General features: G+C 42.7%; 1 protein-coding gene across 1 annotated transcript in view; it reads left to right on the top strand.

The window, feature by feature from the left end:
- The first annotated feature begins 321 nt into the window (after positions 1-321).
- The window catches only part of LOC135523985 (rhomboid-related protein 1-like), a 64,207-nt gene continuing 48,052 nt past the window's right edge, over positions 322-16,476 (top strand). The window contains exons 1-2 of the mRNA XM_064951057.1: positions 322-779; positions 11,830-11,988. Of these exons, the coding sequence (XP_064807129.1) occupies positions 741-779; positions 11,830-11,988 (198 nt within the window). The 5' untranslated portion in view covers positions 322-740. The remainder of the gene's footprint in view (positions 780-11,829; positions 11,989-16,476) is intronic.

Below are 16,476 nucleotides of genomic sequence, written 5' to 3'. Positions count from 1 at the left end.
ATATTCAGTCTGTTCACAAGGAGCTTAGCTGTTTTTCTCTCTCTCTCTCTCTCTCTCTCTCTCTCTCTCTCTCTCTCTCTCTCTCTCTCTGTCCGTGTGTATGTGTTTTAGATGTGCCTACGTGCATCCCTATCTGAGCCTGTAGTAGGCACACAGCCGCAGTGGAGCTCATCCTCTCTTCCTCTTCAAGACGCTCTCCTTGCAATGTGGAAATGAGCTGCAGCCAGTGGCCCCTCCTGTTCCGGTTCCCATTGGCCGAGAGGAGCCACCTCCCTCCCCTGCATCATTGGTATGCAGGCAGTGCAGTGTCAGTGAGGAGAGAGGGAGCAGTCAGTGCTGCAAGGCAGAGGTTAGCAAGGAGGAGAGTGCGTGAATGAGAGCTGCTGAATCTGCTGTTTGCTTGTTTTGCTGGGCTGCCTCCTTTCCACACAGCACTGGCACCACAGAATACACTGCCACCACTACAGACGCTGCTGATTACCACGCTAGTTAGCCACAGCGCTAACAGGAGAGCAAGGGGCCACCAGGAATCAAGTTATCCGGGTTTCTCCATCCTTTGAGCAGGGGACGTAGCCGTGTCGTGTAGTGGAGGGGGCAGACGCTACGATTTAGTCACCCGCTCCTACCTCCCCCAACCCCACTCCCCGTCCCCTTCTCCCCAAACACCACCAGCAGCCCGCTTGCTCCTCCCTATCTATGCCCTTGTCCTCGGCGGCTCCTCTCAACTCCCTGGCCAGTATATGGATAGAAGCTCCCTGTTTCAGCTCATACAAGAGCAGGTAAGCGAGCAAAGCAGCGGCGGGAGGTTTCTATGGTTACCGTCTCCTGCCAGCAGCCAGCCGCACTCTTTCTATCTAGGGATGAAAGACAAGAGGCAGGTGTAGAACTGCTGCTAGGGGAAGGGGGAAGGGGCATGTGGTATTGTTACTTAAAAAAAAGGTTTACTTTATTTTATTTCGTAATTATTCACTTTATTTATTGAACTGCATTGTTGTGATTAAGGGCTTGTAAGCATTTCACGGTAAGGTCTACCTACACCTGTTGTATTCTGCGCATGTGACAAATAAAATGTGATGTCGGCATCAAATACAATTTTGTCACATGCGCCGAATACAAACCTTACCGTGAAATGCTTACTTACAAGCCCTTAACCAACAATGCAGTTTTAATAAAATAGTCTTAATAAAATATTTACTAAATAAAATATATATTTAAGTAACACAAAATAGCAATATATATAGGGGGTACCGAGTCGATGTGCATCGGTACAGGTTAGTTGAGGTCATTTGTACTTGTAGGTAGGGGTAGCAGCAGTATAAAACAAAGGGGGGGGGGGGGGGCGTCAATGCAAGTAGTTCCTGTGGCCATTTGATTAATTGTACAGCAGTCTTATGGCTTGGGGGGTAGAAGCTGTTAAGGAGCCTTTTGGTCCGAGACTTGATGCTCCGGTAACGCTTGCTGTGCGGTAGCAGAGAGAACAGTTTATGACTTGGGTGACTGAAGTATTGACAATTTTTTGGGCCCTTCCTCTGACACCACCTAGTATGTAGGTCCTGGGGGTCAGGAAGCTTTTTAAAATACTTTTACCCATTTTTCTCCCCAATTTCGTGGTATCCAATTGGTAGTTACAGGCTTGTCTCATAGCTGCAACTCCTGTACGGACTTGAGAGAGACGTAGGTCGAGTGCCTTGTGTCCTCCGAAACACGACCCAACCAAGCGGCACTGCTTCTTGACACAATGCCCATTTAACCCAGAAGCCATCCACACCAATGTGTCAGAGGAAACACTGTACACCTGGCAACTGTGCCAGCCTGCATACGCCCAACCTGCCACAGGAGTCGCTAGAGCGCGATGGGACAAGGACATCCCTGCCGGCCAAACCCTTCCCTAACCCGGACGACGCTGGGCAAATTGTGCGCCACCCCATGGATCTCCCGGTCACGGCCGGCTGCGATAAAGCCTGGACTCTAACCAGTATCTCTAGTGGCACAGCTAGCAACTGCGATCCAGTGCCTTAGACCACTCTGCCACTCGGGAGGCCCTGTCATCAGCAGACTTAGTGATGGTGTTGGTGCCTTGCTTGGCCACACAGTTGTGGGTGAACAGGGAGTACAGGGGAGGACTAAGCACGCACCCCGGAGGTGCCCCCGTGTTCAACATCAGCGTGTCAGATGTGTTGTTGCCTACCCTTACCACCTGGGGAAGCCCGTCTGGAAGTCCAGGATCCAGTTGCATAGGGAGGTGTTTAGTCCCAGGGCACTTAGCTTAGTGATGAGCTTTGTGGGCACTATGGTATTGAACGCTGAGTTGTAGTTAATGAACAGGATTCTCACGCAGAGTACCAGTCAAAAGTTTGAACACACTTACTCATTCAAGGGTTTTTCTTTATTTTGACTCTTTTCTACATTGTAGAATAATAGTGAAGACATCAAACTATGAAATAACACATGGAATAATGGAATAACCAAAAAAGTGTTCAACAAATCAAAATGTGTTTTATATTTGAGATTCTTCAAAGTAGCCACCATTTGCCTTGATGACAGCTTTGCACATTCTCTGCATTCTCTCAACCTGGAAGCAGTGGTCACGGGGTAATTTATCTGGAGATGGTTGGTCCTGACCTGATGATTTTACTGTAGTCAGTAGGGCAATCATCTGGGCACTAGCTATTACCTGTGTTGCTGTGTGCCATAGGTCTGTCTAGGTGTCTGGTCTTTTTCCTATTCCTTGAGTATCTCGGAAATATTGACAGATTTTCCTCTTGGTTACATAACAACCCAGGGGCAATGTTGTGCTTTGCAGTATCAGTGGTGTAAAGTACTTATTAAGTAGTTTTTTGGGGTATCTGTAATTTATTTTACTATTTATATTTGTGACTACTTTTACATAACTACATTCCTAAAGAAAATAATGTACTTTTTACTCCATACATTTCCCTGACACCCAAAAGTTTCATTTTGAATACTTAGCAAGACAAGAAAATGGTCCAATTCACACTTATCAAGAGGAACATCCTTGGTCATCCCCACTGTCTCTGATCTGGCGGACTCACTAAACACACATGTTTCGTTTGTAAAGATGTCTGACTGTTGGAGTGTGCCGCTGGCTATCCATAAATGTAAAATAAACAAGAAAATGGTGCTGTCTGGTTTGCTTTATATAAGGAATTTGATTATTATATATTTTTTTTTACATTTGATACTTAATGATTTGATACTACGCAGAAATCACTCTGCCATTTCCTGGTTACTAAAATTTGAATAGTTCGCCTAATTTCAGTTTGTCACAAAACAAGCACTCATCGTGTAGAAAATCATTGTACCATCTAAACCGCTGTGAAGTATACTTCCCATTAGCAAAAATATTGTATATTCAGCTGTTAGAAGCTAGTGTTAATGACGCAAAAACAACATTTCAGGACGGGAAGCGTTAGAAATAGGAGACATAAAACAGATCTATCGTTTCTTAGACTTGCCTTCAACGGGAATTAAAGATCTATAACTCACATATATGAATTTGGTCAGGTCACTGAAAAAGTTATATATTTTTTAATTTAATGAAAAACATTTTTTTTACCTTTATTTAACCAGGCAAGTCAGTTAAGAACAAATTCTTATTTTCAATGACGGCCTAGGAATAGTGGGTTAATAACTGCCTGTTCAGGGGCAGAACGACAGACTTTTACCTTGTAGCGTCAAGTATATTTTAGCAATTATATTTAATTTTGATACTTAAGTATATTTAAAACCAAATACTTTTACCTTTAGACCTTACGCAAGTAGTATTTGACTTTCACTTTTACTTGAGTAATTTTCTATGAAGGTATCTTCACTTTTACTGAAGTATGACAAGTGGGTACTTTTTTCTTTTTTCCACCATTGTCCAGCACTGAGACAGCTACAGCCTCAAGCACTCTTTTCAGCTCTCTCAGGAAGCATTTATTCAACTTTGAACATTTTTCAATTTTTTTCAGTTTTAGTATTTAAAGCGTTTTGCTATCAAAATCAAAGACTACTTTAATGGTTATTTTTTAATCAATGTCTAATGTGCATCGTGTCAGTCCCCCCCCCCCCCTCATCCCTCCACCAGCTGGGGATTTGACTGATTGACAGATTGGGCACCGAGAGGGACGCATCGATTATCTGCTGCAGGGTCTAAAGGTCACGAGTGGCCCATCAGTAACACATTTATCAACAGACTTAGAGGTGTGTGTGTTTGTGGGTGCCTGAAGTTCTCACAAGGATAGTAAAACAAGGAGAATATGGAAGTTGGTACATTTTGCCGATAACCACAAGGAAAATGTATTTTTTAGGCTTAGGGGGTTAGGTTTAGGGTTTGGGATACAATTAGGGTTAGAATTAAGGTTAGGCCGGGCCTCCCGAGTGGAGCAGCGGTCTCAGGCACTGGATCGTAGTGCTAGATGCGTTACCACACACCCGGGCTGCGCCACAACGGGCTGTGGCCGGGAGTCTCATAGAACAGTTTACAATTGGCCCAGCGTCGTCCGGGTTAGGGGAAAGTTTGGTCAGGGGGCTTTATTTGGTTCATCGCTCTCTTGCGACTTCTTGTGGCGGGCCGGGCGCCTGCAGGCTGACCCCGTCGTCAGTTGAACGGAATTAAGGTTAGGAGTTAGGGTTAGGTATAGTTTTAAAGTTAGGGGTTAGGTTTAGGGAAAATATGATTTTGGATGGGAATCAATTCTTTGGTCGCCACAAGGATAGCAATACAAGCTGTGGTGTGTGTGCGTGCGTGTTTTACCCCACCTTTTTTCAATATTTGTGTGTGTTTATGTATGAGAAGAAGGTGAAATGCAACCAAGGAATATTGTGTGAATATCAATGTGGTAAAAGGATGTGCTGTGGTCATGGTGGTGGTTTTCAAAGTATTCGAGCAGCAGCATGCATATTGAATCATTTATGAGTAATTCATTGAAGGTGCACAGGTAGAGGGAATTCTTTAGCTTTAAAGTGTCTGGTTTCAATGGAGAAAAACTCTCTTTATGTTAGCCCAGGAAAGCAACAAAGGGTGTGCATGTCAACATCTATTTATCCATAATGTGTGGCAGACCTCAACTTGAAAGTAGAGTAGACCAATATTTTCTCCCCTAAGAGATACTTGTTCTTGTCTCCTCAAAATGTCTCTGTAGGCTATATTTTCATAGGCTCAGATGTGTAGACATTCATGTAGGCCTAGATCAGCAGGTTGACTTCATGTTGGTCTAGTCTCCCTTCACTCATATAGGGTTATGAGTGGAGTTGTGCTACATGTAGCTAGTTGCATGTACCTCTCACATTGGGCTGCTACATCAGACTGCAGCATGAGAGAGAGAGTAGCTACAGGAGTGAGTTTTATTAGTCTTTGTCTGCAGGAGGTAGCAGTGCTGAGCTCAGGCTATTTCTGTCCCATGCAGGCACATACACTCACTGACTCACACTCAGACACATACTTGACAAACACAGACGCACTCACACTTCTGTTTGTCTAATGGTTATTCATATAGCCATGTCACTTAATAAGGAAATTGGCAGCCTGAGTTTGAGCTCCACCATCACTGAGCCTTGTAATCATTAGTTGATTAATATCTCCTTTGCAATTCCCCTCTTATCCCCTCTTTATCAGAGCTATTTTCACCTGCTACATAAATGATCTGAGGACAGTGTTATACAGTTTATATATGCCAACCATAGCAAGGATGAGGTTCTTATTTTCTCTTTCATCGAGGTCTGATGCCATCAGCATGGTGCTTTTCATGCATAGCATTTGAGGAATGTCTCCTGCTGCTGTTTGTGTGACTGCGTGTCAAAGGGAGAAAATGTGGTCATGGATTCGACATGAATCAAGGAGTTTTGCTCTGTCTGTGTGGAGCGAGAGTAGAGACTAGAGAGAGAGAGAGAGCTGCTGTCATGGCCTGACTGCCACCATCTTGCAGTCAGTGCCACAGTAGCCTAGAATGCTGCTGATGTATGATAATTAGAGGGCCCAGTTGTCAAAGAACAGCAGTGGGTCCTGGGGGCACTGGAGCTGATTCACTGCTTAGCTCAGACGCTATCGCTGTGTTAATACACTGCCACGCAAATATTACTGCAACACTGATACAACTCTCATACAACAGCAATACTCAGATGCTACAGGTTTATTACTACCCTGCTATACTTGTACTCTGGTATGGAAATTAAGGATTTTGGGCACTGGCATAGCAGGCTAGTAGACCGCAATTTTGACTAGCCCAGTCTGAAAAGTACTAGCCTTGGGCTATCTTATTTTCCAACCCTGCTTAAACTGCAACACTACCACACCACTCTGATACTACTACAGTACTTAAAATATTACTACACTTCTGCTACATTGCTACATTACTACACTCATGCTACTACAGTACTACACTCTTACTAAGTAGGCACACACAGACCCATCCATTTTAGTCTGGATGTGCAATGTGGACAAACACAGCTTCCTTGTTTTTATTTGGGGCCAAGGTCTGTTCCCAGGTCAGGGTTTCCTCCCCCTCCCACTGTAATGCTGGACTCGGTTAAGTGACAACTGCTCTGGGGTTAGCCTCAGTGGCTGGTTGTCTGCTGACGGTAATAGAGGTCTTGAGGGTTAACGACGTGATCTTTCCCCTGCAGTCAGCACAGCCGCCTCCTCCTCCTCCACACTATTTCATCCCCTTATCTTCATCCATCCCCTTCTTCTTGCGCCCACCATATTTTCTTCACCCTATCTTGTTTTTCTCTGTTTTTGTTAACCCTTTCACCCTCTTCATCCGCAGGTCCTGCTGTCACCCCCCCTGACACCTTAGCCCTCACCTCTTTCATCATCCCTTTTTCACCAGCCCATCCTTCTATCCATTCCTCTAATTATCTCTCCATCCATCTATATCCTTCTTTCCCTACTCCAGTGCTCTCTATCCCCCTCCTCTCTCAATTCCCCCTCATACAGGGAAATGTGAAAGCTGTGACACACAGGAAACCCGTAACCATGGCGACGATGTGGCTTGTCAACGCATCATCCTCCCGGTGTTGTATTATTTCAATAACAGTTCTCTCTCTCTCCTCTCTCTCTCTCTCTATCTTTGTCTGTCTCTGTCTCTCTTTCTCTCTCTCTCTCTCTCAAACAGTCATGGACCCCACAAACCTTACTAAGAAAAAAAGGTGACGCTAATAACCTTCGTCTCTGTTTTCCTCACTGAATGTATTGATTGTTAATCGTCATAACTACCAACAAGGACCAATCTTTCACCACCTCTTCACCTTCATTCACAGCTCCCGGTACTTGTGTAACACCCTTCCAGTAGAAGGTTAGGCAAATACTGTCTCTATTTACAGTATAGACTACAGTTCAATTTGCAGTGTAAAACCCCACATGGTAACCGTGGCGATGTGACAATGACATATGGGGCCAGACAGTGATCAGACTTCCTGGCTCCTCTGTGTGCCCGGGTGATGCAGAGCACCGGAGTGTGTCACAGCCTTCTCATAGATTTGGACTGTTGGAGTGTGTTAGAGACGTCTGACTGACTGAATGCTACACAGTGGTTGAGCAGTCTCTGACGTTCTCTCTTTTCCTCTATTTCTCTCGCTCAATTCAATTTTCTTTCTCTCTCTCCTGCTCTCTATATACAGTGGCAAGAATAAGTATGTGAACCCTTTGGAATGACCTGGATTTCTGCATAAATTGGTCATCAAATTTCATCTAATCTTCACAACAATAGACAAACATAGTGTGCTTAAACTAATAACACACACAAATTATTGTATTTTTCTTGTCTATATTGAATACATAATTTAAACATTCACAGTGTAGGTTGGAAAAGGTATATGAACCCCTATGCTAATGACTTCTCCAAAAGCTAATTGGAGTCAGGAGTCAACCCGGAGTCGAATCAATGATACGAGATTGTAGATTTTGGTTAGAGCTGCCATGCCCCATAAAAAACAGTCACAAAATTTGAGTTTGCTATTCACAAGAATCATTGCAGGATGTGAACCATGCCTCAAACAAAAGAGATCTCAGAAGACCTAAGATTAAGAATTGTTGACTTGCATAAAGCTGGAAAGGGTTACAAAAGTATCACTAAAAGCATTGATGTTCATTAGTCCACGGTAAGACATGGTCTATAAATGGAAAAAGTTCAGCACTGTTGCTACTCTCCCTAGGAGTGGCCGTCCTGCAAATATGACAGCAAGAGCACAGCTTGGAATGTTCAATGAGGTTAAGAGGAATCCTAGAGTGTCAGCTAAAGACTTACAGAAATCTCTGGAACATGCTAACATCTCCATTGACGAGTCTACGATATGTAAAACACTAAAACAAGAATGGTGTTCATGGGAGGACACCACGGGAGAAGCCACTGCTGTCAAAAAAAACATTGCTGCGCGTCTGAAGTGCACCTTGATGTTCCACGGCACTACTGGCAAAATACTCTGGAAACAGATGAAACTACAGTTGAGTTGTTTGGAAGGAACACACAATACTATGTGTGGAGAGAAAAAAGGCTCAGCACACCAACAAGCACACCAAGTATGGTGGAGGGAGCATCATAGTTTGGGGCGGCTTTGCTTCCTCAGGCCCTGGACAGCTTGCTATCATCGACGGAAAAAGGAATTCCCAAGTTTTTCAAGCCATTTTGCAGAAGAGTGTTAGGCTATCTGTCCGCCAATTGAAGCTCAACAGATGTTGGGTGACGCAACAGGACAACAACCCAAATCATAGAAGTAAATCAACAACAGAATGGCTTCAACACAAAGAAATATGCCTTTTGGAGTGGCTCAGTCAGTCCTGACCTCAACCCGATTGAGATGCTGTGGCATGACCTCGAGAGCAGTTCACACCAAACATTCCAAGAATATTGCTGAACTGAAACAGTTTTGTAAAAGAGGAATAGTTCAAAATTCCTTCTGACCGTGCAGGTCTGATCCACAACTACAGAAAATGTTTGGTTGAGGCTCCCGTCCTGAGAGTAAGAATAGTAGAATACACAAGGTGCAATTTCAAAATTTGTTTGTGCATCAGCAGTTTTTCTCTTATGTCAGTCACTGACAGTCACTCAATTAGCCATGTCCGCTAACCATTTTTAGATTGGTAGTTAGCTTGCTAGACTATCTAAACTTGTAGTGATTATGGCCGAATACTGACTGGGCACGCAGGGCACGTGCCCAGGGTCGCTGACCTCCAGGGAGCCCCATTTGATTTTGTTAGTCATTCTCACTCGGATATCATATTAACATGGCATAAGTCATTACAAAATGTGTAGAATTGCAGGAAAATAGCTTTTAAAACGGCCAACACTTCTCTCCGCCCAGAGCAAAATGTGTAGAATTGCAGAACATTTTCATGCAACATTTGCATGAAAATTAATTTTCAATCAAAAATATGTCTCCCCATCGTCAAGAGTGGGGGCCACTAAAATGTTTTGCCGCGAGGTGGAGGGCCTCCCAGCCAAATCTCGCTTTGGGCCTCCAAAAGGCTAAAGCCGGCCCTGCAAAAATGCTACCATCTGACTCGAAGCATGATCAAAGCTAACACACTAGTATTTGACTGCTAATACCCCACCCCTGACTAATAAATAAGTAACAAGAGACCTTGGGAGGGTGAGCAGTAGAAATGGAATTAAAGAGCTTTTTGTATTCAATTAAACAGCCATAAACGTTCCTGAAATCAGTCCCGGGGAGGAGGAAAAAAACTCCACAAAGAGAGAGGGATCGACACACACACAAACACACTGTATCAGACACTCCCAGGGATTTTCTGATGAATCTTCCTTGTCCCTGAGTGGAGATGGTGAGCTGTAAACCTTGAGACAGCTATAGTAGAGACTGGCACTAGCAGGCTCAGTGTTTTATAGAACCACTCTACCCGCCTGAGGCAGCCAAGGAATGGCCTCTGCCTACTGAGTCATGGAGCCATCTATATTCAGAACGAGAGGATCTCCTCCTCCTATATTTACACAGACCAACATGATACACACTGTGGGTGACTCCAGAGTGATGCAACAGCTGAAAGACCACTTTTTGGCCCTAGAGCAACAAGGAGCTGTTGGTTTCATCTCTTTTATCATTATATGAAACATAGTAAAAACACAGAAATGTAGTAAAAACACAGACACAGCTCGACAGCCTAAAGAGAAACTAGAACAGGATATTAATGCGCCATTGAAACAAATTAAATCTAATATAAAATAAATAAATAAATAAAGAGGCAGTCGACGATGGATAGATACAGTACAAACACAAAAACACACTAGAATGCGGGCTCACAGACACTGTACACCACACACACATACACACCCTGTACTTTATGGGCCATTTTTAACCAGGCACTATTTCAGACTGCTCAACTCTGGCATTTTTATGACACTCCTGCTTAAATCAATTACGGGGAGGCCGAGGCATGCAAGCATCAGCGGTAATAACCCATGGGGGCCTCACAGTGAGAGTGGTGATTCATGAAAACCACAATGATTTGTCCACAAATGCAAATGCGGTAGAACCCAACTCACTAACTCCAAAATGAAAGAAAAAGAGAATACAATGTCTGTATAATGACATATGGTGTCAGCAGTGGGATTTCAGTCATACAGTCTGTTCAGATCACGGTGTACCATTAGAATGACCTGTTGGCCCATCAGTCCTGCCAATGCCTGTTGTTACCAGTCTGTTATTTTCTTTAGGCCTGCCCATTTAATTAGTAGAAAAAATACAGCTGGCTTGTGTTCTGTTTTTAAGGCTGGTCTGATTCTTCCAATGATGTTCCCACTGACAATATGGTTTAATTAATGCTGCTCTTATTGACATTTTCATCTCTCTTGGCTCTAGTGCTCGCCATTGTCCTGGCATGTCTGTTGTGTCTCTGCTGTCGACTGCTGTCTATGGAATAGTTCAGCCCCACTCAATAGGTGACCTCCTGGACGAAATTGTATATATTTTTAAGATCCTGTCTTGCTTTTAAATTACTGTTGAGAATTGTAATAGTTAAATGCAGAAGGTGCAATTTTGAAATTTGGTGGTACATTAGCAGTTTTTATCATAAATTAGCTTTAAAACTGCAAAATTCTCTCTGCCAACAAGAGAGATGTGAACAGTTTGAACATTTTTTGTCATGGACTGTGTGTGTGTGTGTGTGTGTGTGTGTGTGTGTGTGTGTGTGTGTGTGTGTGTGTGTGTGTGTGTGTGTGTGTGTGTGTGTGTGTGTGTGTGTGTGTGTGTGTGTGTGTGTGTGTGTGTGTGCGTGCGTGTGTGTATGCGTGCGCGCGCGTGCGTGCGTAAAAATAGATGTGATGCAGGTTGCTGAGGGGCTGATCATTACTGAGGGGGTTGCATGGGTGTCAAGGTGGGGGTTTGTTACTACGCTGATAAATGACTATATATCCATCCGGATATGGTACTGGTACCCTGTGTATATAGCCAAGTTATTGATATTGTGTAGTTATTCCATTATCTTTGCATTATCTTTCTATTGTTTAAACATTTTCTCTCACTGTTGGGAGAGACGGTTTACATAGCATATGACAAATAATATTTGACCTGATTCGACCTTTGCCACCTAGGAAATGTGTGTGACCAGGTGATTACTGATGCACTCAGGAAGATTCATTCATTATGATTATGTATAACGGGAGGTAAAGAAAGAGGATCACTCTAATACTCAGGGATGAGGTAAATTCCCGTTTAAATTCGCAAGAATTTAAAAAAATCTTCCATGAAAAGAAATTATGTGAATTTGAATGGAATTGAGCCCATTCTTGCTAATAGGCACTACTACTATCATCATCAACAGCAGCACTGTTCTGGTCAGCCTGTACTGAGTGTTTGTTGTGTTGTGTTTGCCAGCTGGACCCAGACAACACCGGTTTCATCGCAGTGGAGAACTTCACCAGTCTGGTGGAGCACCATGAGCTGCAGCTGGACCCCTCCAAACTGGACATGCTGTTCGCCCTGGTGCAGAGCAACGAGGAGGGACAGGTGTGCTACCAGGAGCTCATTGAGCTGGTAAGTGGCTGAAAGGGTACTCACACAGAAGCACGCGCACACACACAGAGGCACATTCATGCAGAAGAAGGCATAGTACACACACACACTCTACAGAATTATTTGAGAAAGGTTAGAATTGCACATTCAAAATATTGAATGATAATACACACAAACACACAAGTGCGCCTCACACACACACACACACACACACACACACACACACACACACACACACACACACACACACACACACACACACACACACACACGCACACAGACATTCAAACTCATAATTCATAGCATGAGAATATCATGCACCGGTAGCGTAATGTACTGTATTATCTGGTGGTGGAGCAGAGGAGAAAACCTTGCCTCGATGTCTTCTGCTGAGTAGTGTTCTGAGTCTTGTGATGCTGCTAGGTCCGAGACATCATTCTCATTCATTCCTCTCTATTGTAACCTGTCTGTGTTTAGACCTGGTGTTCCTGTTATGAATGAATGCAAAGCCTTTTGAAGGGGCTGAGGTGATTCTCAGCCCTGTGTGGCCACAGACCAGAGCATGTCTCCGCTCCTCCTCACAGCATGTGGTGTAAAGCAGGTTAATTCGACTTCCTTTTTCACTTTGCTAAGCCGGTTCCTTCTTTTCCTCTGTGTGGCTCATGGTTTGTAATGAAAGCTTTCGTTGCAAATTCTCAGGTCTCGCTGCTAGTGTGCGATCAGCGATGCAGATGCTCTCGCTGACATTTGAACCCAGTATTTCCGTGTTAATATTTCAGTCGTACATGTAGTTTCTTCAGCCATTCAAATTTGTAAAAAATCAATTTAGCTCTACAAATTATCACAATACAAAACTGGTGTTAAATTAATAGATAAAACAACAAAATATGTTACATTTTCTCAAATTTGCCCCAGTCTCCCCTACTAGTGGAGCAAGAAAATTCTGACAAGTGCGACAAGGTTTGAGGATATTTTTCAACAAAAGTAAAGGACAGTAACGTTATGAGTAAAGTAGGGAGCACACATTGTAAATGTAGCATGAAAGAAGTGTGTATTTGGCCTGGCGAAGCGGTTTTATGTGTTGACTGAACTGGAGTTGATAATTATGAGTTTTACTGCTCCGCTGGTCTCGTGAAGAAATTATGGTCTTGGAATTATCGTTGCCCGAGACGGAGTCAAAATGTATCCGAGTCCGATACAAGACCAAGACACTCAATATGTGGTCTCGAGACCGGACTCAAGACCAGTCTGTCTCGAGTATTATACCACTGTGACAGTGGTATAAAAAAGTATGAAAATGTATGCACTCACTACTGTAAGTTGTTCTGGTTAAGAGTGTCTGCTAAATGACTAAAATGTAAATGTTAAATGGTATTTTTAGTTGAAAAGTGCACCACTGCCATTATATTATCTCATCAATCAAATTGATTTCAATCAATCAAATGTATTCATAAAGCCCTTTTTCCATCAGCCGATGTTACAAAGTGCTATACAGAAACCCAGCCTAAAACTCCAAACAGCAAGCAATGCACATGTAGAAGCACGGTGGCTAGGAAAAACTCCCTAGAAAGGCCGGAACCTAGGAAGAAACCTAGAGAGGAACCAGGCTCTGAGGGGTGGCCAGTCCTCTTCTGGCTGTGCCGGGTAGAGAGGAACCAGGCTATGAGGGTTGGCCAGTCCTCTTCTGGCTGTGCCGGCTGGAGTTTATAACAGAACATGGCCACAATGTTCAAACATTCATAGATGACCAGCAGGGTCACGTGATAATAATAATCAAAGTGGTTGTAGAGGGTGCAACAGGGCTGCACCTCAGGAGTAAATGTCAGTTGGCTTTTCATAGCCGAACATTCAGAGAAGATGCGGTAGAGAGAGAGTCCAAAACAGCAGGTCCGGGTCAACGTAGCACATCCATTGAACATCTAGCCTGAGTTAAGACTTGACCAGAAAGATAGAACACCCCTGCCTAGGGAGATTGAGCAGTGTGTATTGTGTATGTGTGACTGTGTTTCTTTCGTTCTGTGTGTGTTTTCACATGTTTATTCAATGTACACTCTACATATAGTGCATTCGGAAAGTATTCAGACCCCTTGACTTTTTCTACATTTTGTTCTATTACAGCCTTATTCTAAAATGGATTTAAAAATCCTCATCAATCTACACACAATACACCATAATTACAAAGAAAAAACAGGTGTTTGGAAATGTTAGCAAATATATTAGAAACATTTTACAGAAATAAAGTATTTACATAGGTATTCAGACCGTTTGCAATGAGACTCGAAATTGAGCTCAGGTGCATTCTGTTTCCATTGATCATCCATGAAATGTTTCGACAACTTGATTGGAGGCACACACCTGTCTATATAAGTCCCACAGTTGACATTGCATGTCAGAGCAAAAACCAAGCTATGAGGTCGAAGTAATTGTCCATAGAGCTCCGAGACAGAATTGTGTCGAGGCACAGATCTGGGGAATGGTACCAAAAAATGTCTGCAGCATTGAAGTTCCTCAAGAACACAGTGGCCTCCATCATTCTTAAATGGAAGACGTTTGGAACCACCAATACTTTTGTGAATAAGGTATTTCTGTATATTTTATTTATAATGTCGTGACGTAACTTTCATTAACGTGATGACTGTTATTTATCAAATCAACTATGTTTAATTGCCATCTGATTTCAATTAATCATGTAACAATTAACTCATTAGGAATTTTGGGCACCACGGGAAAAGTTGTTTAACAAGTTACCATCTCCCGAATTAACTCTAGAAGATATGTAGATATCTCTTACATCAATAACAGTCACCTGTTAATCATTACCTCAGTCTCATTCTGAAAGTCGCAGACCTCTTGAATCCACAAGAACCCCAGCCTCTCTGATTATTCAGTACTACACAAATTGATTTAATCATTTATTTACTAACTAACTAAATAATAACACAGAATACACATTCACAATTACTTTAGACAAAAGTCCCTAGTGGACTGACAAGATATGACAGCTTGTTACACACATGGAAAGGGAGGGGTAGATAAAGAGAGGGAGAGACAATGAGAGTCAATTTTAATTTTTTAATTTTACTAGGCAAGTCAGTTAAGTAAAAAATTCTTATTTTCAATGACGGCCAAGGAACAGTGGGTTAACTGCCTGTTCAGGGGCAGAACGACAGATTTATACCTTGTCAACTCAGGTATTTGAACTTACAACCTTTTGATTACTAGTCCAACGCTCTAACCACTAGGCTACCCTGCCACCCCAGGTATACATTTGGAATCTACCCTTAAAGTAATAATAATACTTTGCTCACGAACCATCGTCCATTTGGGGTAAGGAAAGTAATGTATTGACGTGTAGATGTCTTTGTCCTTCGTCTCTCTGAAACCAATCGATCCTTCTATGGAAGTGGCTTGATGAGTGTAAGGCTCTGGTTGTCCACCAGAGGTCACAATGTCCTTCTTAGTTGTTCTGGCTTATAGTGGATGTTTCTTTAGATGCTCAAATGATTGTCTGAGATGGGATCTTCTCCTTCCTTTCTCAGGTAGATAGTCAAGTTCTAGACCACTTTACATGCACAGCTGCAGACTGTCAAATGTTCTGCTCTAGTCTTTATCTTCACTTGTGTTGAGAGTTTCAGAGTTTCTAACCATTTCAACATGTGGCCAACGCTCCACGCTTTTCTGGTCTGATAGATGAGCTTATCTTCTCACCTCGTGTTGAGTCTTAGAGTTTCAACCATTTGTAACATTCAGCTCACACTGTCCATCTGCTGGTCTGATATGTTAATTCTTAGTGAATCCTTTTAACCTTTAGAGTCGAGCAATCCCGTATCCAGGAGCTTAATCATAGCCTCAAGCTCATTAGCATAACGCAACGTTAACTATTCATGAAAATCGCAAATGAAATGAAATAAATATATTGGCTCACAAGCTTAGCCTTTTGTTAACAACACTGTCATCTCAGATTTTCAAAATATGCTTTTCAACCATAGCTACACAAGCATTTGTGTAAGAGTATTGATAGCTAGCATAGCATCAAGCATAGCATTCAGCAGGCAACATTTTCACAAAAACAAGAAAAGCATTCAAATAAAATCATTTACCTTTGAAGAACTTTGGATGTTTTCAATGAGGAGACTCTCAGTTAGATAGCAAATGTTCAGTTTTTCCAAAAAGATTATTTGTGTAGGAGAAATCGCTCCGTTTTGTTCATCACGTTTGGGTAAGAAAAAACCCTGAAAACTTTTTTCCAAATGATACTTTTTTCCATAATATCGACAGAAACATGGCAAACGTTGTTTAGAATCAATCCTCAATGTGTTTTTCACATATCTATTCGATGATAAATCATTCGTGGCAGTTGCCTTTCTCCTCTGAACCAAATGGAAAGTGCACGCAGCTGGAGATTGCGCAATAATTTCGATGGAGGACACCAAGCGGACACCTGGTAAATGTAGTCTCTTATGGTCAATCTTCCAATGATATGCCTACAAATACGTCACAATGCTGCAG

This window comes from Oncorhynchus masou, chromosome 31 (genome assembly GCF_036934945.1).
Source record: "Oncorhynchus masou masou isolate Uvic2021 chromosome 31, UVic_Omas_1.1, whole genome shotgun sequence".
Lineage (NCBI taxonomy): Eukaryota > Metazoa > Chordata > Actinopteri > Salmoniformes > Salmonidae > Oncorhynchus > Oncorhynchus masou.
Note: the sequence above shows the minus strand (reverse complement) of the source record. Positions and strands in the feature narration are given on the sequence as shown.